Genomic DNA, 22,672 nt, shown 5'->3' with positions numbered 1-22,672 from the left:
GGCTATGGATTTAAAAGACCTGGGTTAGACTCCTGTTTCCACCATAAGAAACAAAAAGATTTGTTTTTATGATTTTGTAATAAAAGATTACTTTTTATACAAATTAACCCAAGTTCATCCAATAATATTTGGATAATGAAGAAAGTTGAAAGAAAAAAAAAACACCTATACCTAGTTCTACTATTCAAAGACAATTACATTATCATTTTGGTCATTTTATTTATTTATTTATGTATTTATTTATTTATTTTTTATTATTTTTTTAATGTTTCTTTATTGTTGAGAATATTATAGATGTCCCCTTTTTATCACCTGTGATCCTCTCCACCCCACATCCATTCCACCCCAGGCTTTCCCCATGGTCATTTTAAAGTCTTTTTTTTTTTTTTTTTTTAATATATCTTTATTGATTTCAGAGAGTGGAAAGGAGAGGGAGAGAGAAAGATAGAAACATCAATGATGAGAGAGTCATTGATCGAGCCCGCAACCCGGGCATGTGCCCTGACCAGGAATCGAACCCTGATTGCCTGGATCCTAGATCCACGCTCAACCACTGAGCCACGCCCGGCCAGGCTAAAGTCATTTTTCTAGGCATATATGTGCATTTGTTTTTTGGGGCTTGGGGTTTTTTTTTGCATTTGGTTTATAAACACCATTTTATATTTATATTAAATTGGACTTTAGAATATAGTTATAAATTTCCTGAAGGTTTTTTCCCCCAGATATTTTGTGTGCAATCCAAAATGAGAGATTTAAAATTCATAATTAAATAAATTTATTTTCACCTTTGTGAATATGTAGTGTGAAAGGGACCCCTCCACTCTGTATATTGTACAATACTATAGGACATGGAATAATACAGTTTCTTATTTTCTTCCAGAACAACCCAAGAGCTATAACATTTTAAACTCGATTTGCATTTATTATCAGATTATTTGGCAATATCTTTCCTTTCTGATGATTCTGTTTTATGTGTTCTGTTTGTGAAAGGACAGATCTGCCATGTAAGAACATGGTAAAACAAATAATATGGAATCTAACTGAATCTTATATAGTGCTGGTATGTGTGATATAATAGATATGGGTAATATCTATCATATTTTATATTCTTTTATGTGATGGTCAGTCAGGTGAGGCTATTGCCAGAGGAAATGGGCTCTTGCGATGTCACGAGAAAACAATTTCAGGGACACAGGTGTGGAAATTTAAGCATAGTGGCAAGATTTATTAGGGTTAAAAGAGGTAATATGCCCTTGGGAATGTAGAGGGCAGGCAGGCTCTAGTAGCAGCTGCCCCAAGGTCCTGCTGACCGTCCATGTATTTTCTTGGTTTGGGAAACAAGCAGGCTGTCTTTCAGACTGTCCAGCCTGCTTCCTGGGTTTTCCTGAGGCTGTGCTGGGCCCTCCCCGATCCAGTCCTTTCCTGGATCTTCCGGGTGTTCGTGCCCTTATCCTACCCAACCCTTTCCTCAGATTTTCTCAGGTTAGACTCCTCCCCATATGGTCACCATTCTTGCTCCTGCTGCACATGCCTCATAGTTCTGCCTCATCATTTGACTTCTACTGCTAATGCACCCAGCAAAGGAATTTCCCCCTTATTGTTTACCCCTTCCTGGTAATCTGGCAAAAATGGGCCAGTTGTCCCCCGTGGAGATTGGAAAACTGATCTTTTCTCCATGGTCAGGATGAGCATCCCTTTGGGAGAAGATGCGGCTGTCCCCTGGAGTGTCTGGAAGCTGTAGCTTCCTAGTTGATGAGGCTTCTCCAGTTTTACTCCCTTCTCCTTTGTAGATACCTAGCTGTCTACCTTTGCTAACAAAACCACACAGCGGGAGACAAAGGAGAGACTCAGAAAAGCAAAGTATTATTCTTAAAGTCCTAGAGACAGGAGGCACAGCGTGCCACGCAGGGCTACATACAAAACACACCAGGGTGGTCAGGAGGCGGACAGCAGGAGCAGGGGCTAAGTTTAGGCCACTGCCTTTATGTGAATTTCCAAAGGAAAGGCAAGACAGGTCAGAGTAAACACTTTAGGCTTTGCTAATTTGAATAATTCCAGAGAACTTTGGGCTATGTAAATGCCTCTAGGTTCCTGGAGTCTGGCTCTGGCTCTGGGGCGACGTAGGGCAAGAGGAATATTGGCTTGGTGTGTGATAGTTAGGCAAGGGATTAGTTGGGGGTATAAACTTGAGTAGGGCTGGTTTGCATAGGATATCCATACTTTTAGGCAAGTTGTTATCTTTCTGTGTTCACCAGCCCTGGGAGGGGTAGTCTTTCCCCAGCCAGAATGGTTTTTTAAGATGTCAAAACATAATATACAGAACAATTTAAAAAATTACATTACACCTATATGATCATTTACAAATGTATTTTGAATCACTGACATGGTGTAACGTGAAGTATTCTTCTTGAAAGGTGCTGTCAGTGCTAAAGCATTCGTTGCTGTCCTTCAAACAACCCAGAGCCATGGAGATGTTAAAACTTTACTTCTTATTTTCTTTGCAGTTCCTGGTGAAAGAGGTATGATTGTACTTCATCTTTTTGTGAAATAAGATTGGTACTATCTCTGTTTCTTACCATGCTGAACTAATTGTAGACTTTAGAAATATTAAATGATTAACATTATTTATAATTGATATAATTATCAAAATTGGGCCAGGTAATGATTATCAATCTCTCTTATTTTACTGTTTTAAACTAGCACTTAACATATTACTTACTGATTAATATATATGGTAAGTTGAATCAAACTAATAGATTATTTTTGTTCTTTAGGGCTATTTAGATCAGGAAGCTAACCCGATGGGGTTTGCTGGACTTGCAGCACACTTGCATTATCATGAGCCTTCTAATTTTGTTTTTGTCAATTTTCTTGTAAGTGGCCTTTTCCATGATCTCTGTCAGCCAACCCATAAAGGTAAGCTTGATGTTTCTGTGTATAGTCTAAAATTAGCAACAGAAGCTGTAGTGAAGTTAGCATTTCAGGAATATTTTTCTACCAAGAAAATACAAGATAATATTCAGATGAGTTCTTGTTTTCCCCTAAATATGTTTTTACCAATATTATGTAAATTTTTGTTAACTCCATTTGCAATGCCCATGTAATATTACATTTAACAGAGTTTTTTATTTTTATAATTAAATAGATCCCTTAAACAGTGTCCCTGGGAGAAATGTTTCCCACTTTGTCCTTACAATTTTTTAGAGTTCCTAATGCCTGGTGAAGTCTGCCTTTTATAACGTTACTTTATCTTCTATCATGATTTGATAGAAATACTCTATTTTGCACAATAGTTCTAGTCACTATGTTCTGAACATGCATTGTTTTGTGAAACAAGGATACTCGAGAAACTCTGTCTTTCCAAAAGCTCTGCAAAAGGAGAAATAATTTCAGGCAACAGGCTCTGCAGTCTGTGTTTATTGCTGTGAGTGTATGTGGAGAGGGCGGTGTATGTGGTCACAAACACAGAGATAGAAAATTTGGTAACTTTATAAGGCAGATAATATGGCTATCACTATTTTTAAATGAGGAAATTGAGACACAGAGAAGTTAAATAAATTGCCAGAGTCACAAAATTTTAGTGTCAGAGCCAAGATTCAAACGTAAGTAGTCTGACTCTAGAGCCCAAGTTATAAAATGTAGCACCTCTTAAACCACTACAACAGAATTCTCATGTGTGTGATGGGTAGAGAGTAAGTCAAGTTGACCATATCTTAATATGAGTGGCAGGAAGACAAGGTAGGGAGAGGTTATTTGTGGGCTGAATTTTGTAAAGCCTTAAATGCTAGGCTAAGGAGATTGGATTGTGTTTATGATACATTGAGATATAATCGGAGATTGTTGAATAGGTGAAAGATGTGATCATACAATGCTTTAGTAAAACTGATCATAGACTAAAGAGGGGAGAATCCAGGTAAGGAGATAAGTAATTTGTGTTTGGAATAACTGAGGTCACAAGTAGAATGGGAGTAGCAAGGATGACAAAGAAGACACAGATGTAAAACTGCCAGCAGATAGAGTCGTTCCTTAGTTGCTATATTTGCCAAAAAGTTTTAGTTTACATGAAATGAAATGCAAAGTAATATTCAGTTTAAACATTAAATATGAGATTAACATATTGTTTACATTTGTTAACAAACTACTTTGTTTTATGTAGGCTCAAAATATTTTTCTCAAGATGTTATGGAAGAGCTTGTGTTAGTGTTAGCACATCTATTTGGAAGAAGATATATTCCAGCAAAGTTTCAAGATGCTAATGTCAAGTTTTATCAATCAAAGGTAAAATTTATGATTCTGATAACACTAAAAAATCAAGATCAATAAATTCCACTACAAATGATTCAACAGCAGAATTTTATTAAATGTAGGATTCATTTGTTTTATATACTAATAATTTGTTCTTTCTGTAATCATTGTTGTTCTTAACCTGTAATTCATAAATTTCCCCTTATAAATCTATCAAAAGATTAAATGCCTTGAGGAAAAATAGAATAAAAAAATTTGCTCATGTTTTCTATTTTAAAATGCCAAATTATAGCATTTAGTGGCTAAAGACAAAATGTAAGTAATTATACATTAAATAAACTAATAGTTCCCATTGTTGAAGCTATAGTTCTTTTAGGATATTTTTTACCTTGAGGTAGGGCTGTGGACAGGAAGTATACAAGGTGGGGCAAAAGTAGGTTTAGAGAGCTGACCAGTGTTCTCACTGGTTAGAGCATCAGCCCTCACACCAAAGTGTCTCAAGTTCAATTCCTGGTCAAGGGCACATACCTGTGGTGCAGTGTCAATCCCGCCTGATCAGGGAGCATGCGGGAGGCAACTAATCAATGTGTTTCTGTCACATTGATGTTTCTCTCTCTCTCCTTCTCTCTCTCTCTCTCTCTCTCTCTCTCTCTCTCTCTCTCTCTCCCTCCCTCTCTCTCCATATCTTCCCCTTCCTCCCATCCACTCTCTCTAAAAATCAGTGGAAAAAGTCCTTGGGTAAGGTTTAACAACAACAAAAATGTAGGTTACAATAATTAATAAATAATAATACAAGGATAAACTGTATTTTGTGTACACACAACTGTAAACCTACTTCTGTCCCACCCTATATGTTATGAGCTTTAATGTCTTTACTGAAAAAATATTAGAATAGTTTCTAAGAAATCATCTCTTGACTCACATAGACTAAAAGCAGGAAAACCCTTTTACAATTTTAATTGCAACATTTTCTTTGATCATGATTTCCTATCATTAAATCAACATTAAATATTAGTACTAATGTACTCCACTAGAATCTGAGAAAGTGGGATAGGCTGGTTATACCAGATAACCTTAGTAAAAGGTGACAAGGAACAAAAAGAGAAGAGTTCATCTATATTGTCTAACCTCTAATGTCCAATTACAAATCTTAGCCCTCACAGAATGTTCTCTAGACCAGTGAACACAACTTTAGGTATTGAACTATATCATCTTCACATTTTTATAATCACATGTACATTCTTGAACTACTATTTAATTTTTTGTATAAATAAATTTATATTTAACTTATAAAAGAAAATTTAGTATCTCTATTCTTACAAAGAAGGTCATCATAAAAAAGATACAAATAAAAGAAGATTTTGAGTGGAGGCCTCCTGTCTCTCTCTTTTTTCCTGAAAGATTATTGTAAATTTGTGTACTTTCAGATAGGATATAGTAGGTGGCCATCAGTCCTATTGCAACAGAGAGCTATGAATGAAATGAGGATTATGTTGGCTAAAATGATAAAATGGCAAGAGCTTACCCAAGGTGTGATAGGAATTTCCATCTATGGTTTTTCTCCCAAATAATTTACCTATTCTGGAAATGGGTTGAAAATTGTACTTAGCATATGCAGAGAACCTCTGCTATGCGATAAAATAAACAAACAAAACATACACACACAAAACAAAATAATCAACCAATAACACTATTAGTTATCACATGGGGTTGGAGTGACAGACTAGAAACTTGAGAGATTTAGTGAGTTTTAACCATAGAACATTTACTGGGTACCAGTAATGTTGGGGCACTACACCAAATTTCTTGTAGTTTTATAGCATTTATTAAATAAAAACCCATTGGAGGGAAGGGTCTGCATTTATTTATAGGTTTGTATCCCCTTCAAGACATATTTGAAGCCATTTAGGGCTGGAAGATATAAAAGTAAGTTAGGAAAGAGGTGGACTTTTTGCAGTCTTTTAGGGCCGAGAAGACTGATATCCACCATCCACATACTAAACTCATAGGAGGACCATGACGTAAGAACAGAGATAAATCAGATATAGACTGAGACATATTAAAACTGGAAAACAGGACCAACCCACTTCAAGCTATACTTGGACTGAGGTGATCACATCTTCACTCACTTGGTCAAACAGAAAAGTGGGGGAACTCATTCTGGTGGAAGATAACATAAGTTAAAGCCTTTCATGTTCTTCTATAAACATTTTCTCGTGCAACAACCCCTCCCCAAATCCTCAAAACTAAAAAAAGCTCGGAAAGCAAGAATATATAAACTTAGCAGGAAAAAAAGCAGGCAATAGTAATAGACACACAGATGATCCAGATACTGGAGTTAACATGAAAGGACTTTGAGTACGATTAATATGTTCAAGAAAATAGGGGAAGAGATAGATAACAGTGGTGAAAGGATGGAGAATTTCACCAAATAATTAATGGACTTTAATGAATTTGAAAATATGAAATATACATACACTCATGATATCATCACCATAACCTAGGTACTAAACATATCTGTCACCTCCAAAAATTTCCTTGTAGTTTCTTTGGTTTGTTTTTTTTGATAGGAATACAACATGAGATTTATCCTCTTAATGTATTTTAGAGTATACTATACTGTATTGTTAACTCCAGGTACTGTGTTGTACGACAGATATCTAGAATTTATTTATCTTGTATAATAGAAACTTTATATACAATGAAAAACAGTTCCCATTTCCTTTTCCACCCAGCCCCTTGCAACTAGCATTCTATTCTCTACTTCAATGAATGATTATTTTAATAAATGAAATCATACAGCATTTGACCTTTCGTGATTGGCTTATTTTACTTAGCATATGTCCTCTAGGTTCATCTATGTTGTTGTAAATGGTAAGATTTCCTTTAATTAAAGACTGAATGATATTCTAGTGTATGTATGTACCGCTTGATCTTATCTGTTCATCTGCTGATGGACATTTGGGTTGCTTGACTATTGTGAATAATGTTGCAGCAAACATAGGGATGAAAGATATCTATTCAAGATCCTGATTTCAATTCCTTTGGATATATACTCAGAAATGAGATTGTTAGATCATATGATAGGTCTATTTTTAATTTTTGAAGAAACATCCATATATTTCCCATAGTGACTGTACCAATTTATATTCCCAACAACAGTTCAACAACAGTTCTGATTTTTCTACATCCTTAACTTTTTTTTTTTTTTTTTGGTAATAGCCATCCTAACAGATATGAGGTTATCTCATTGTGGTTTTGATCTGAATTTCTCTTATGATTAATGATGCTGAGCAACTTTAATATATAATATAATGAATATAATAAATAGGTGGCTGTTTGTATGCCTTCTTTGGAGCAATGTCTATTCAAGTCCTTTGCCCTTGTTATGTAGATAGTTTAGAATATTTTCTCCCATTCCAGAAATACCTTTTCACTTTGTTGATTATTTCCTTTTCTATACAGAGCTTTTTAGTTTGATATAGTCCTATTTGTTTATTTTCATTTTTGTTGCCTACACTTTTGGTGTTATATCAAAAAAATCACTGCTAAGACCAATATCCCTATATTTTCTTCTACAAGTTTTGCAGTTTCAGATTTTACATTTAAGTCTTTAATTCATTTTGAGTTTATTTTTATGTACAGTATATGGTAAGGGTCCAATTTCATTCTTTTACATGTGTATATCAAGTTTTGCCAACACCACTTGTTGAAGATACTCTCCTTTCCCCATTGTGTGTTCTTGGCACCCTTATTAAAGATCTATTGACTATATATCCATGGATTTGATTCTGGACTCTCTGTTCTGTTACATTGATCTATATGTCAGTCATGATGCTGGTACCAGACTGTTTTAATTACTTTAGCTGTGTAATGTCTTCCGAAAACTGGAAGTGTGATGCCTCCAGCTTTGTTTTTCTTTCTCAAGAAGAACAGGATCTTTAGTGATTCCATATGAATTTATGATTGTTTTTTCTACTTCTGTGAAAAATGCCATTAAGATTTTGTTAGGAATTGCATTGAATCTGCAGATCAGTTTGGGAAGTATTGCCATCATAACAGTATTCATTGTTCCAATACATGAACATGCCATGTCTTTCCATTTTCATGTCTGCTGTAACTTCTTTCATCAGCATTTTATACTTTTCAATGTGGAGATGTTTCACCTCCTTGGTTAAACTTATTCATAAGTATTTTATTCTTTTTGATGCTGTTGTGAATGAGATTGCCTTAATTTCCTTTTCAGATACTAAGTGTATAGGAACACAACTGATTTTTTAATGTTGATTTTATATCCTGCAACTTGGTTGATTTTTGTTTATTAGTTCTAATATTGTAATGTGGTAGAGTGATTAACAAAATATTAATAAAATGAATCCAGTGAGGTTTCAATAACACTCACAAACAAGTAAGGTTTATTCCAGGCATGCTAGTATATATTGTATTGTTGCTTGGTCTCCAAATGTAGCACTAGATTTTTTTGAACTATTTGCAGGTCTAATGCCATTTGAAGCCATGCTTTTACTTAAAAGGTAGTTTTGATTAAGTAGTATAAAAGCACATTTTTAGGAGTAAAGTTATTGGTGTTTTTAAATGCAAATAGAAACAAAACTGAATTTTCCCTTATTTCATAGATGAAGAAACAAAACATTATATTATTAAATAAATAGATAACTGTAGAATTATATTGCAATGTGCTTTGCCCTTCTTCCAAAGTTTCAGTTTGCAAGGAAATTATATAGATCGCTCTGAACAATATTTGGCCATTTGGAGTTCTTGATGATCTCCTTGATGATCTCCTTGATGATTTAGGTGTTCCTTGAGGATCTACCTGAGGATTTTAATGCTGCTTTACACAAGTATAACATGCACGTTACAGAGGACTTTGCCTCCTTCCTACTAATTGTTTCCAAATTGGCTGATATGAAACAGGAATATGAACTCCCACTGTCAAAAATAAGTAAGTATATCTTATCTTCATTGTGGAACAATTTAAAGCATCAGTAGTCTTGCCTGAGTGTGTTTTATCCAAGAAGAACAGTGCCCTGAAAATATCAGACCATCTTAGAATGAGGGGATTCCTTCTGCTTTCCAAAGAGAGAAACTGATTTTTAGAAGTTAAAGGGGCAATGGAGAATGAAACTCAATAGTCATTTATAAACCATCTTGACTAAAGGTTGCTTTTGAGTCAAGCTTGGAAATGGAGTAAGGACCTATATGAGATGAAGAGAAACTAGAGACTGTTCTGTTACCTTTTTTCTTGAGAGGAAATATGCATAGTGTTCATGAACATCGACTCTAAGCACATACCTGGGTCCAAACTTTGGCTCTGCTACTTATTAGCAGTGAGTCCTTGGACAAATGATTCCATATCCATGTCTCAACTTTCTCAACAGATAACTTAGTTTGAGTGAGGTTTAAATAATTAAGTTAATATATATGAACATCTTAAAACTGTGTGTAGCACATAGGCAGACACTATTAATCTTTGCTATTGTTTTTCATAAGCTATTAAATGGAACTCTTCTAGGGGAAAGTAAAGAGGAGAGGAAATAGATTACTGGGATAAAGGAAATGGATTGAGAAGTGGGTAGTAATTTCCTGGTTACGTTATATCCTATCATCCTCAATTGAAAATGTTAGGGAGGTGGAGCTTGTAGCTTCCTGACCCTTATTCAAATGGGAAACAACATGAACGAAAGCAGATAATAACAGTGGAGCACCATGGCAAAGTAGGAGTGTGTGAATATCTTGCCTCCATTACAAATTAGAGCCAATTTTGAATGCATGATCTGGTACTTTGTAAGAGTAGGAATAGAAAAAATATTTCTTCTCATATGCCATTTCCAAACCCACTGATAGTGGTTACTTGGAACACCCTGTCTAGAAAGATTTTGAGGCCAAGTCTGAGTTTGGTGGAAAAAAATACCAAGGTAATAACAATAATTCTGTGTTAAAAGATCACACAATTTAAATTTATTCTTTTATTGCCTATAGATAAAAGCGACTAAAATATAAAACAAAATTTTATATTAGTATTATTATAATATTATTATAATAGATAATAATTTTAATAGCTAACATTTATTGAATATATTCAATAGTAGCCAAGATGTGCTACTCACTTTATGTGATATATCTTAGTCTCCATATGATGTAGATCCTGGAAGGTTGCATGCTCTAGAGCAGGTACATAAGGCTTGATAATTTGGCTAATTTTTAAAAATGAATCTATCCCAACCTATTATGACCAGATTTCACAGGTAAAGAATGTGAAGACTCCCAACTTGTGTCTCACTTGATGAGCTGCAAGGAAGGAAGAGTCGCTATTTCTCCATTTGTTTGTCTCTCTGGGAACTCTGATGGTGATTTGCTTCAACCAGAAACTCCAAACCATGTAAGTAGAAAATGGGGTTTATAAATAAGTGGTCTTTAAGAAAGAAAATAAAAAGGAGTTATACTTCCAGGCAGCTTAAAAAGGACTTTAAATTTTCCAAACTGAAAAAAAAATCCGGGTGTATCAACAGGATATCTTGGGGCCAGTATCATTTGTTTCTCAGTATTGGCCTGGGGGACCCTGCTCCGCTGTATAAAACTTCCAAGACCACCACCTTTCTTCCATCTTTGAAGACTAGGGGACACAGACAGAGTCTTGCTGTGAAAAAAGCACATAAAGCTACCTTCAGGCTCTCCCAGTATTGCTATAGATGCTGTAAGTCCCACGTATAGTCTGGATTGCTGATGTCCAAAATGGGGTACAAAGAACTTGACACACTTGGAATATGCTGAATAATTCATTTGAATGTTGGAATAAACTTTCAGAAATTTAATTTATATCTTCATACAAATTTTGAGAAAGAAAAGTTTTGTTACATTATGGAATGACACTGATGTCTCAGCTCTGTTCGATTCCAAAATTAGATAGTCCTCTATCATGTAAAATAGTCTAGTGTTACTTAAAATAATTTTTAAAAACTATAGACCCACATGCATTTTAAATGGACACATACACTTTTATCATACATTTAAATAATTTCTAATGATATAGTTTCCAACTTTCACCCTAATGAAGTCACCTAATCTATCCTATTTCTTAGCTCAATTAGTATGCCATTTCAAATTTAATGGTTATTTTCAGTTGATCACAAAAACTCAAATAAATGTAATACAAATTTTGAGAAGTAATTACTAAAACTAAAGTAATATTGTATTAGAAATGTATATATATAAATGATATGAATGGGGCTATTTCTTTTTTAATTAGTCCATGTAACTATGAATAAATATTTACTTATTTTCCAAATGAGGCAGGGTTTCAGCATCAAATCTAAACTTGAATTCTGAGGACCCTTATTTAAATAAGTAGTGGAAATGGAATAGCTTTTGTTAAAACAATAATACACAATTCTTCTAAAATCTTGACTTGTATTCCCCAAATCACTTAACAGTCTATTATCAAAATATATTTTAATGTTCTCTTAATTAACAACTTGATTAGATCCATCTTCAATTTTGTTGAATTCAAATAATTGGAAACTACCTAATTTTTTAAAGACTTTTTGACTTAATTTTTAAAGTCATTCACTTTCTCAATAGGAAAGCAAATGTGTCATTTGTTACTGCTCTGTACATTTTAAAACCCCAAGGAAATGTACCCTAGTAAGTTGGGGAAACTATTTGTTTTATATAATGAGAATAAAGCATTTATGGAAAAAGAGGCAAGAAAGAAACTTTTTATTGATAAGGAACATGATTTAAAAACAAATTGGACAGGGTTAGGGGACCAGGTGAAATAGGTGAAATAGGTGAAGAGACTGAGAAGTACAAATTGGTAGTTACAAAATCATTATGGGATATAAAGTACACCATAGGGAATGTAGTCGATAATATTGTAATAACTGTGCATGGTGACAGGTGGATACTGGAAATATCAAGGGAACACTGTGAAGTATATGATTGTCTAATCACTGTGCTGTACACCTGAAACTAATATAAAATAATATTGAATGTAAACTGTAATTGAAAAATAAAATAGCCCGGCCAGGCGTGGCTCAGCGGTTGAACTTCGACCTAGGATCCAGGAGATCTCGGTTCGATTCCCAGTCAGGGCACATGCCCGGGCTGTGGGCTCCATTCCCAGTCAGGGGCGTGCGGGAGGCAGCTGATCAATGACAACTCTCTCACTATTGATGTTTCTATCTCTCTCTCTCCCTCTCCCTTCCTCTCTCTGAAATCAATAAAGATATATTTAAAAAAAGAAAAAGAAAATAAAAAATAAAGGAAGTGGTGTCCAAGGCAAAAGAACAACTAAAAAAAACAGAACAAATTGGAGACCTCTGCTCCAGATCCTGTGTGAAGCTCTAAGTGGATAGCTCTGTAGAGCTTTTCCCTAACTGAGTAGGGTCTTATAATAAACTGCCCTTAAAGAATAAGGATTTCACCCAGCCGGGTGTGGCTCAGCGGTTGAGCATCGGCCTAGGATCTAGGCGATCAGGGTTCGATTCCCAGTCAGGGCACATGCCTGGGTTGCGGGCTTGATCAATGACTCTCTCATCATTGATGTTTCTATCTCTCTCTCTCCCTCTCCCTTCCTCTGAAATCAATAAAGATATATTAAAAAAAGGAAAGAAAACCTAAACATTAAAAAAAAAAAAAAAATGAGGATTTCTAGCATAGAAATAATAAAGGAGTGCACTTTAGCTTATAAGACCAATAATTTTATGAAGGTTTTTTCCCCCCTGTATTTTATTTGTATGATCACAAAAAATTACAAATAATTTTCTTTCACATTGAAAAAAAGATATTGTTAAGTATTATAATTTCCCTTTTATCATGCAGTTAATTCAACTTATAGACAGTATGTACCATTCACTTTTGTTTCCTTTCCATGTATGAGTGTTTCCATGGTTTTTGTAGAGGCACTGATACATTTATAATAGGATATAATGTCTATGTCTTACTGCCATGCAGCCACCATCAGTTAGCAGTGACCTTTTAGGTACAAGGCATGTAGTGATTGAGACTCATAGTTGTTCTTGATATGCTAGAGGAAAGGGGGTGGGTCTGTTTCATTTATTTTGAAGCATTTTGCTCTTGTGAATATTTCCAGAGTACTGCTTGATGGTAACATGCCCTTTGCCTTTTCCAAGTCGCTTTATACAAATTTACTTTACTAGTGTAAGTTATAATCTCTTAAAATATATTTTGCTATATTGTTTGTTACATTCTAGTGCAACACTAAATATGCATACATACATATCTTTAAATGGTGTATAGATAAGCTATAAGGCATAAAACTAATAAGAACACCCATGTGCTCCTCCATTTCTTTTTTTTTTTATTAAATATTTTATTTATGGATTTTAGAGAGAGGAAGGGAGAGAGATAGAAACATCAATGGTGAGAGTCATTGATCAGCTGCCTCTTGCACACCCCCGACTGGGGATGGAGCCCGCAACCCGGGCATGTGCCCTGACCGGGAAATCGAACCCCGATCTCCTGGATGCTAGGTCGACACTCAACCACTGAGCCACACCTGGCTGGGCATCCTCCTCTATTTCATTCACTTATCTCTCTCCTCTTTCCCCATGATACCAACTGCCCTAAACATTGTGTTTTTATTCTTTAAAAATGTCAGATTCCAAAAATCACATTTCATTTTTGCTGCTTTTGAATTTTATAGAAAGTGAAGAAATACTTACTGTGGTCTCCTGGAAGTTGCTTTTTTACACCCAGCACTATGCCCATAAGATTCATTCCTGTTGTGACATGCAGTTCTATTTTATTTTTACTACTTCATAATATTTCATAGTGCGAAAGTAAAACAACCTGTTGATCTGTTCTCCTGTTAATAAGTGTTCGTGTTTGTTTCTAGTCTTTATAATTCACGGGGTCAAGGTGAACATCTGGTACACATGTGGAACAGTTTCCTTTAAGTATAAATTTTCTGGATCTTCAGGGTCCAAATGATTTTCTGGATCATTATGGAGTAAAAATAACACAAGAGATGTTACTAATAGTAATTTCCAAGGTATTCCCAAGTCATTTTAGAATGAAGTTGTACCAATTTACACTCTCATTAGCAATGTACTAGAGTTCCTGTTGGCCCCGCAAAGTGTAGTTTTCAAAAAAAGAGCAGACATGGGGAAACTCTTGATTTGCTTCCTTCCTTTTCTTAGTTTCCTTCTTTTCTTCCCTCCTTCCTTCTCCCCTTCCTTTTTATTCTGATAATTGGATGGTAAAAATTGTTAGCATGGTTCAGTTGAACTCTCCTCCTGAGACAAACAAGATACCAACTCCCTGATCCTGTGTTTATAAAGATATTTCTCTTGTACCAATTGGGATAATGATAAAATTTTTATTTTATATTATATTATTTATTTATTTTTTAAATATATCTTTATTGATTTCAGAGAGAGGAAGGGAGAGGGAGAGAGATAGAAACATCAATGATGAGAGAGAGTCATTGATCGGCTGCCTCCTGCAGGCCCCCGACTGGGGATGGAGCCCGCAACCCGGGCATGTGCCCTGCCTGGGAATCGAACCGCAATCTTCTGGATCCTAGGCCCAAGCTCAACCACTGAGCCATGCCTGGCTGGGCATAAAATTTTAAATTAGCTTTCCTTTCCTGGTGAGTCTTGCTGTAGTCTAGGCTGGATGGTTGAAATTGCCATCAGTAGGCTGTGAGGCAATAATGTTCATAGGTGGAGCCAAGCCATCTCTAGGCTGCTTAGGATGGCACCGCCCCGGTGTGTGAAACACACTCTTCCCTCACCAAAACAGTGTGCTTTAGAAATGTTGGTTGAAGGAAGTAACTGAAAAGCACAATGTGAGAAATTACAAACTTTCTTTATGCATAAATAACAAGTTAAGGAAAATTCTATTTCTTCAGGTCATTCTGCGCACCGTCGGTATCAGTCACGCTCAGGCTCCTTTGCTTTGGCCACACAAGTTTGATAGCCAAGGAAGACGAATGCCGCTTAATGCTTATGCACTTGATTTCTATAAACATGGTTCATTGGTAGGATTAGCCCAGGACAACAGGTGTGTTTTATTTGTCTCCATATACATCGCTGTCTCTATGTCCACATCCATGTGCATGGCTTATATCTCTCTTCCATCAGCTTATATCTCTCTTCCATCTCTATCTCTACCTCTGTTTCTATCTCTATATCCATCTCCATCTCTATGTTGATCCTCTGTCTCCATATCTGTATATTAAATCAGTGAACTTAATGAATTTTAGGGTAAAGCCTTTTTACAGTTTCAAGTACAGGTTAATTCTGCTAAACACACTGGAATTTTATTCTTACACAGACTAATGGCAATAGAAAATAAAATTTCTTTGTTATTTTTATTTGTTGCAGCCAAATCTTGGGACTATGCTGACTCACTTGACATAAAGATTTACTCTACAGATATAAATATTGTCACATACAAATATATTTTTACTTATCAAGTATCCTATTTATTCATTATTAGATATTTTAAAACTGAGTAACAATAACAAATGATACCATGCTCTACATTATGAGAGAACTATATAGAAAGTATATAATTGAGACATCTGAGGAATGAAAAAAATGACAATTGCTTTAGCTCTTTGGCAGGGAAACTATTTTTAAAAATAGTAAGCAGGAATACATCCTCTTGAGTTTACCAAGTAACAGGAAAATTGGCCCTGGCACTGAGCACACAGATGTGGGGAATAGCATTCTGTCACACCGACTAGAATTCAGTGGTCATTTTACATGAAAAGTTGAACAGTCCTTATTGGATTAAAGCATTTAAAACTTCTAACACTCTTGAGAAATATTGATCATTTAAAAAAATATGATTCACTATTGTGAATAAAACAGTTTTGATATTAGTAAATAATTTATTTGATTCTTCCTTTCTGATTCTCTGTCACTCACCCTCTTGAGCTTCATTTTCCTGCTTTGGTTTTCTCCCAAGATGGTCAACATCCAGTGTTTATTGGTCATCTGTGGCTCTGTTACTTGTGACCCTTGAATTTCCCACAGATTAAATCATCCACTGGGAGTCTGTGGCAGAAATGATTCCTGTAAATATGTCTTGGTTTACAAAAGTAATCCATTGTTATTGACAAATGTAACATTTCAATATGAAATAAGTTCTTTAATGTTTTTACACCATTGATTTTCTAAATATTGTTTTGTTTAGGATGAATGAAGGAGACGCTTATGAGTTGTTGAAAGATTTTTCACTCACCATTCAATCTATCAGGTTTGTTATATATTTTAAATACTGATTTTGAATTTTCCAATAATTTAGTGGTAATTTGAAAAATGTTGAACTCATACTTAAAGGTGTCATTGAACCTTTTAGGTACATTTCAATTCCCCAAAACTTTGCAGAACTTCTCAACATCCTGTTTAATTATTTCTACATTAGAGTTAATTCCAAAATCCATTTGACATAAAGTATCATCCAGGCCACCCTCAGCCCCAGGCCCTGTGCACTAACAGGCAGCAATATTCCAAAGCCTCAATAATCCCCTTATCTCAGTTTCCATAATCAGTGTAAGTCAGATACATGATACTCCAGAAGGCGCTTTAGGGCTCCATCAGGTTTCTGGTTTATATCCACTTACATATTATTGACTCTTGCTTTATCTAGTGTCTTCTCCAGGCCTCATCCAACTCTGATCTTTCATGCTGGCTTCTTTTTTCATCTTTAACAGAGCCCAGTGGGGACCCAAGTAATTCCAAATTTTGTGTGGATACCCCCCATTCTTAGGCTCCACTAAAAGGTCCATCCTTAGGACCATCTAGTGTTGCCTGGTTAAATATTCATCTTCCTAAAGCCTCCAATCTGCATGTACTTTAATACTTTATGAAGGTTCCCTTTTCTGTCACTTACTTTAAAAATTGTACACATACGTACATATGATTCTCCATGAATCCCTTCATTATGGGTTTTTTGCTAATCAGGTCATTTTATTTCTTTTATCTGAAATTAATCAGACATGTTTGGACTTTTTATATGGAGAATGAAACTTTTAGGGTGGTGAAGCAGAAGGAACTGCTCCAGATTGAGTATTCCTTAAGTGTTCATGGTGATCCACATTAGAGTCTCCAGAGCAGCCCAAGAAACTTCAGAGACTTTGGAGCTGTCTCAAAGGTTGAGCCGAGGAAAATCACTCATTCATTAATTTCTATAAAAGTATTGGAATATTATTGGTTTGGGGTGTAGTCTAAACATTTGAGATATAGAGAATTATTATATCTATTCCTGCTTTAAAAAATCTTACAGTATAGTGAGACAAAACTGACTTTTAGACATTACAAAGGTACTAAGTGCTGGGATGATGGATAGAAGGTGACCCACACTCCCATGAATTCAGAAAATGATTCTCAAATAAAGTAATATTTTGACTAAGTCTTAAAGGATGGGACAGAGGGAATAGTGTTTTCAAAGGACAGAAATGAGAAAGGGCCTGATGTGTCAGGCATAGGCTTCAAGCTCAGTATGGTGGCATGTAGAAGATGGGGGCTGTGATAAGGATGGGGAAGATGCTGAGCTGCTTAAAACAGCTTTAAAAGCAATTTGAATATGTATTGGGAAGGGTCTTCATTACATTATGGAGTTTGAGCTTACTGTTTTGAGCAATGTGTAGGCAATGCGTAAGAATGAGTGTGATGAGTCTATGGTTTATGTCTGTGACAGAATATGTATGATTTATGTATATGGTAGACACTCAAAGGCTATAGCAGTCATACAGGTGAGAATGAGTGAGGGTCGGAACTAAGGAAGTAGAAGTAAAGTTGAAGAAGAGTGGTTAGAGAAATACTGATGAGAGAGTGGAATAAAAAAACACAAAAAACAAAAACAGACTCGTAGAAACAGAGATCAAACTGATGATTGCCAGAGGGGAGAGGAATGGGGGATGTGGCATGTTGGGTGAAAGAAATAAGAGTAGAGTCAACTATATTGTGGTAAGTTTGCATAATGATAGATGATTACTAGACTTAGTGTGGTGGTCACATTGTAAGGAATATAAATGTCAAATCACTATATTGAACACCTAAAACTAATATAATATTGTATACCAACTATACTTAAGTAAAATAAAAATTAAACATAGAATTCAAAGAAATTGTCAATACAGTTGGTGAAGATACCAAGGTTTCTATTTTAGTTAATGATACATAGGAAACACAGGAGTGCAGAAGAGATTTGGGGACTGACAACCAAAAATAGTGTGCTGTGATACCTGTGGGATATTCAGGTGGAAATGTCCAGTAGTCATAATTATGGGTCTGTGACTAGGAGGAAATTCAAAGTTGTAACTATAGATCTGGTCATTCATTTTGGTAGGTCAATGAAGACACTAGGAAAAAAGTGGAATTCTAGTGAAACTAAAGTAGATATGATTATAGAAGGGTGAGAAAAATCTGATCTCAGTTGTTTTCAGTTCTTGATCAGCTCAGCCACAGTGTTCATTCTTGAATCTCCTCTCTCGTCACCTGTATATTAATTTCTCATTGCTGCTGTAACAAACTACCACAAACTTAGTGGTTTAAACCAACACAAATTTATTCTTACAATTCTGGGGTCAGAAGTTCAAAATGGGTCTCACGAGCTAAAATCAAGGTATAGGCAGGCTTGCATTTCTTTCTGGAGGCTTTCAGACAATCTGTTTTTTTATTTATTCCAGCTTCTAGAGGCTGCTGGCATTACCTCAGTCATGGCCCCCTTCTATGTTCAAAGCCAGCATTGGGAGGTAGAGTCTCACATTGCATCTCTCCGGCATTAATTCTCCTCTACCTCCCTCTTCTACTAATAAGGACCTTTGAGACTACATTGGGCCTACGGAGATAATCCAGCGCAATGTTCCCATCTCAAGGTCAGCTGATTATCAGCTTCAGTTTTATCTACAACCTTTATTCTCCTTTGCCATATAACCAAACAAATTCATAAATTTCTGGGGATTACAATGTGGATATCTTTGGAGGGCCATTATTCTGTTTACCACACCATGTTTTCTTTACTTTCTCACACATCTAGTAAAGGAAGGAATATTTTGCTCTTTATAGAGGTAGTTGCCTGTGGCTGCGCAGGAGACGTGTAGAAAAGAAAGGGAATTTGTGTGGCTGCTATTGAAGAGAGTAGGGAGCAGGTTACATGGAATTTGGTGGCTTTAAAATCCTCTTAGTAATAGACATGGGCCATAGTAATAGACTGCTAGTTGTCTTATTATTTTTGTTTTTTGTGCACGGTTTTTGAGGTGAATATGCTTCTCATCATTAGTCTTCATATTTTGCTAACATTTCATCATGTAGTGAGATTTTATTAATTCAGCCTACCTGGGGAAATCCCTCCTTATAATACTGACTCCTCTAAAATGGGTGCTTCATCTACGTTTGTTTTTCTTTGCAGTGTTTCCTTGCGTGAACTGTGTGAAGATGAAGAAGACGATGTGGTCTTAGCATTTGAACAACTGAGTAAAACCTTTTCTGAAAAACTTAAGAAAGTCTGAAAAAAAAAGTCTACCCAAACCATTTAAAATATTTCCACAGGAATTTTCAAGTCATATTTTATGATTTTCATGCTTTCTGTCAGGAATACATACGTGATCGAGTAGAAGCAGCAAGCGCTTTGGCGTCAGAGTGATCAACCCTGCCATGTGCTCTCATGAATACCGTCAAATTACTTAATATTTCTGAGCTTTGGTTTCTTTATATAGTTGAGTAATAGTGCTTATGTCTCAGCTAATTTCAGATTGAGGAAATGCAAGGACTGTGTATGTGACTGAAAAACAATTTTTACTCTGTGAGACTTAAACAAACATTACATTCCCAACATTTTTTTCCTGAATGTCATAGTTTGCAAAAAGCCTATTAAAATAAATGATTACACTATCCTGAAGTTAAAATATATTCTCTCTAACTGACCTAAATGTGGTTACATGGCTTAGATACATGGCCATTAAAATAGTGTCTCCCAATAATCTTAAACAACTAATTTAAAATTATAAATGAGAGTTTTTGTATACATTCTCTGATGTTTGAAAATTAAATGTAGCCAAGGATTTGGCTTGATTTAAATTGTATATAAGTGGCTTAAAAACTACAAAGAAATAAAGTCGGTTTAATATACATACCATTGGTGTCTCTTTATGTTAAATCTATGCATCTGTCAATCCTTTTGCACACACATATGCATTTTATGTAATAGTTTATGCATACGTTTAACCCTTGAACATTGGGTTTGAACTGTGTGGGTCCACTTACACGTGGATTTTTTCAATAAATACATTGCATATTGTTTTTGAGATTTGTCACAATTTGAAAAAACTAGCAGATGAACCATGTAGCCTAGAATACCAAAAAAATTAAGAGAAGGTTATGTATGTCATGAATGCATAAAATATATGTAAATACTTGTCTGTTTTATTATTTACTATCATAAAATATGACAGAACCAATCAAGGAAATTAGGAAAGAGACTGTGGATATGGCAAAAAAGGTGCTGCTGGTAAAGGGTTTAAAGATATGGACCTTGGAGAAATTCAAGAGCTGATAGACATCATACCAGAGGAATTAACAGAAGAAGACTTGATCGAGAAGAGTGCTTTCGAATCAGTGCCACATGATGAGGAAGAAGACAGAGAAGACGTGGAGCTAGCCCTAGCCGGTTTGGCTCAGTGGTTAGCGCGTCAGCCTGCAGACTGAAGGGTCTGGGGTTCGATTCCAGCCAAGGGCACATACTTCGGTTGCAGGCTCGATCCCTGGCCCTGGTCGGGGCACATGCACAAGGCAACCAATCGATGTGTCTCTCTCCCATCGATCTCTCTCTCTCCCTTCCACTCTCTCTAAAAAGCAAGGAAAAAATATCCTCGGGTGAGGGTTAAAAAAAGAAAAAAAAGAAGTGGAGCCAGAAAACAAATTGACGTCAGGCAATTATGCAGGAGGATTGTGATTATTCAAGACAGCTTTGACTTCTTTTACAACATGGGCCCTTCTGGATATGGGCACTGAAACAAATGGTGGAAGCAGGATTGGTAGTATATAAAAACAGTTTTAGAAAAATGAAAAAGCAAAAAAGTCAGACAGAAAATAAGATGTATTTCCAGAAAGTTACACTGAGTGTGCCTGCCTCCCCCACCTCCCCTGCCACCTCTTCCTCCTCTTTCTCTTCTGCCGCTGCAGGGCCAGTAAGACCCCCCCCCCCCCAGCCTACTCAATGTGACAAAAACAAAGATGAAGACTTCTATGATGATCCACTTCCACTTGACGATGCAAATAACCATCCTGCTCTACAGTCATGTGATGCTGTGTATGTGTGTCTTTGTGTAATAATAACTGTACAGCAAGAACTGTAGGATATGTTTTTGTGTCATCATCATCTTCGCCTGTGTATTCAACATGTGTAACATCATCTGCATGGCTTGTATGGACAGAGATAGCCTATCCTTACAGAAGCATAAGGCAAGTGTATGTAATAGAGAATTCATAATGTGACTGTGAAAATGCGTGGTGACTATAGTTGATAATACTGTATTGCATCGTTAAAAGTTGCTAAGATAATAAGTCTTATAAGTTTCCATCACAGGAAAAAAGTTGTAACTATGTGTGGTGATGGATGTTAACGAGACTTGTTGTGGTGATCATTTCACACTATATGCAAATATTAAACCATTATATTGTATACCTATTCCTAAAATATCAATTATATCCCAAATGAAAAAGTAATGTAAAAAATAATACAGATATCTCATATAGCCTTTACCTGGTTTCCCAAATGGGAACATCTTGCATAATTGAAGTATAGTACAGTATCAGAACTCAGAAATTGATATAAATATAATCTATTGTTCAGACTTTATTAGTTTCACATGCATTCACTTGTATTTACTTCTCTGAAGTTTAATTGCATGTGTAGGATTGTATATCCACCACCATAGTCAAGATACAGAACAGTTCTATTATCATCAAGAATCCTCTTGTCTTTTTTTTTTTTTTTTAATCCTCATTTGAGGATATTTTTTCCATTGCTTTTCAGACAGAGTGGGAAGGGGGGAGAGAGAGAGAGAGAGAGAGAGAGAGAGAGAAACATCCATGTGAGAGAGACACATAGGTTGGTTGCCTGCTGCTCGCACCCCGACGGGCTGGGGATCGAGCCTGCAACCGAGGTACGTGCCCTTGGCTGCAATTGAACCCAGGACCCTTCAGTCCACAGGCTGATGCTCTAACCACTGAGCCAAACTGGCCAGGGCTCTTACTGTCTTTTTATAACCACCTCCCTCACCCTCTCCTGACTACCCCTTTCTCCTACTTAACCTGATTCCACACCCTTCACCCTCAGACTATCCCTAAGCTCTAGCAACCACTAGCTGTTCCCATTTCTGTAATTTTTCCATTTCATGATCTATATAACTAGAATCATATAGTATGTAGCCTTT

The 22,672-nt window shown here is 35.9% G+C and overlaps 1 protein-coding gene across 1 annotated transcript in view; it reads left to right on the top strand.

Annotated features, from left to right (window-relative positions):
* LOC308556079 (putative ATP-dependent RNA helicase DDX60) overlaps positions 1-20,372 on the top strand; it is an 88,218-nt gene extending 67,846 nt beyond the window's left edge. The window contains exons 30-37 of the mRNA XM_081135130.1: positions 2,415-2,519; positions 2,775-2,916; positions 4,157-4,278; positions 9,058-9,205; positions 10,500-10,642; positions 15,137-15,288; positions 16,429-16,491; positions 19,648-20,372. Of these exons, the coding sequence (XP_080991256.1) occupies positions 2,415-2,519; positions 2,775-2,916; positions 4,157-4,278; positions 9,058-9,205; positions 10,500-10,642; positions 15,137-15,288; positions 16,429-16,491; positions 19,648-19,747 (975 nt within the window). The 3' untranslated portion in view covers positions 19,748-20,372. The remainder of the gene's footprint in view (positions 1-2,414; positions 2,520-2,774; positions 2,917-4,156; positions 4,279-9,057; positions 9,206-10,499; positions 10,643-15,136; positions 15,289-16,428; positions 16,492-19,647) is intronic.
* The last annotated feature ends 2,300 nt before the right edge of the window (positions 20,373-22,672 follow it).

Source organism: Miniopterus schreibersii (assembly GCF_964146895.1).
Source record: "Miniopterus schreibersii genome assembly, chromosome: 4".
NCBI classification, from domain to species: domain Eukaryota; kingdom Metazoa; phylum Chordata; class Mammalia; order Chiroptera; family Miniopteridae; genus Miniopterus; species Miniopterus schreibersii.
Note: the sequence above shows the minus strand (reverse complement) of the source record. Positions and strands in the feature narration are given on the sequence as shown.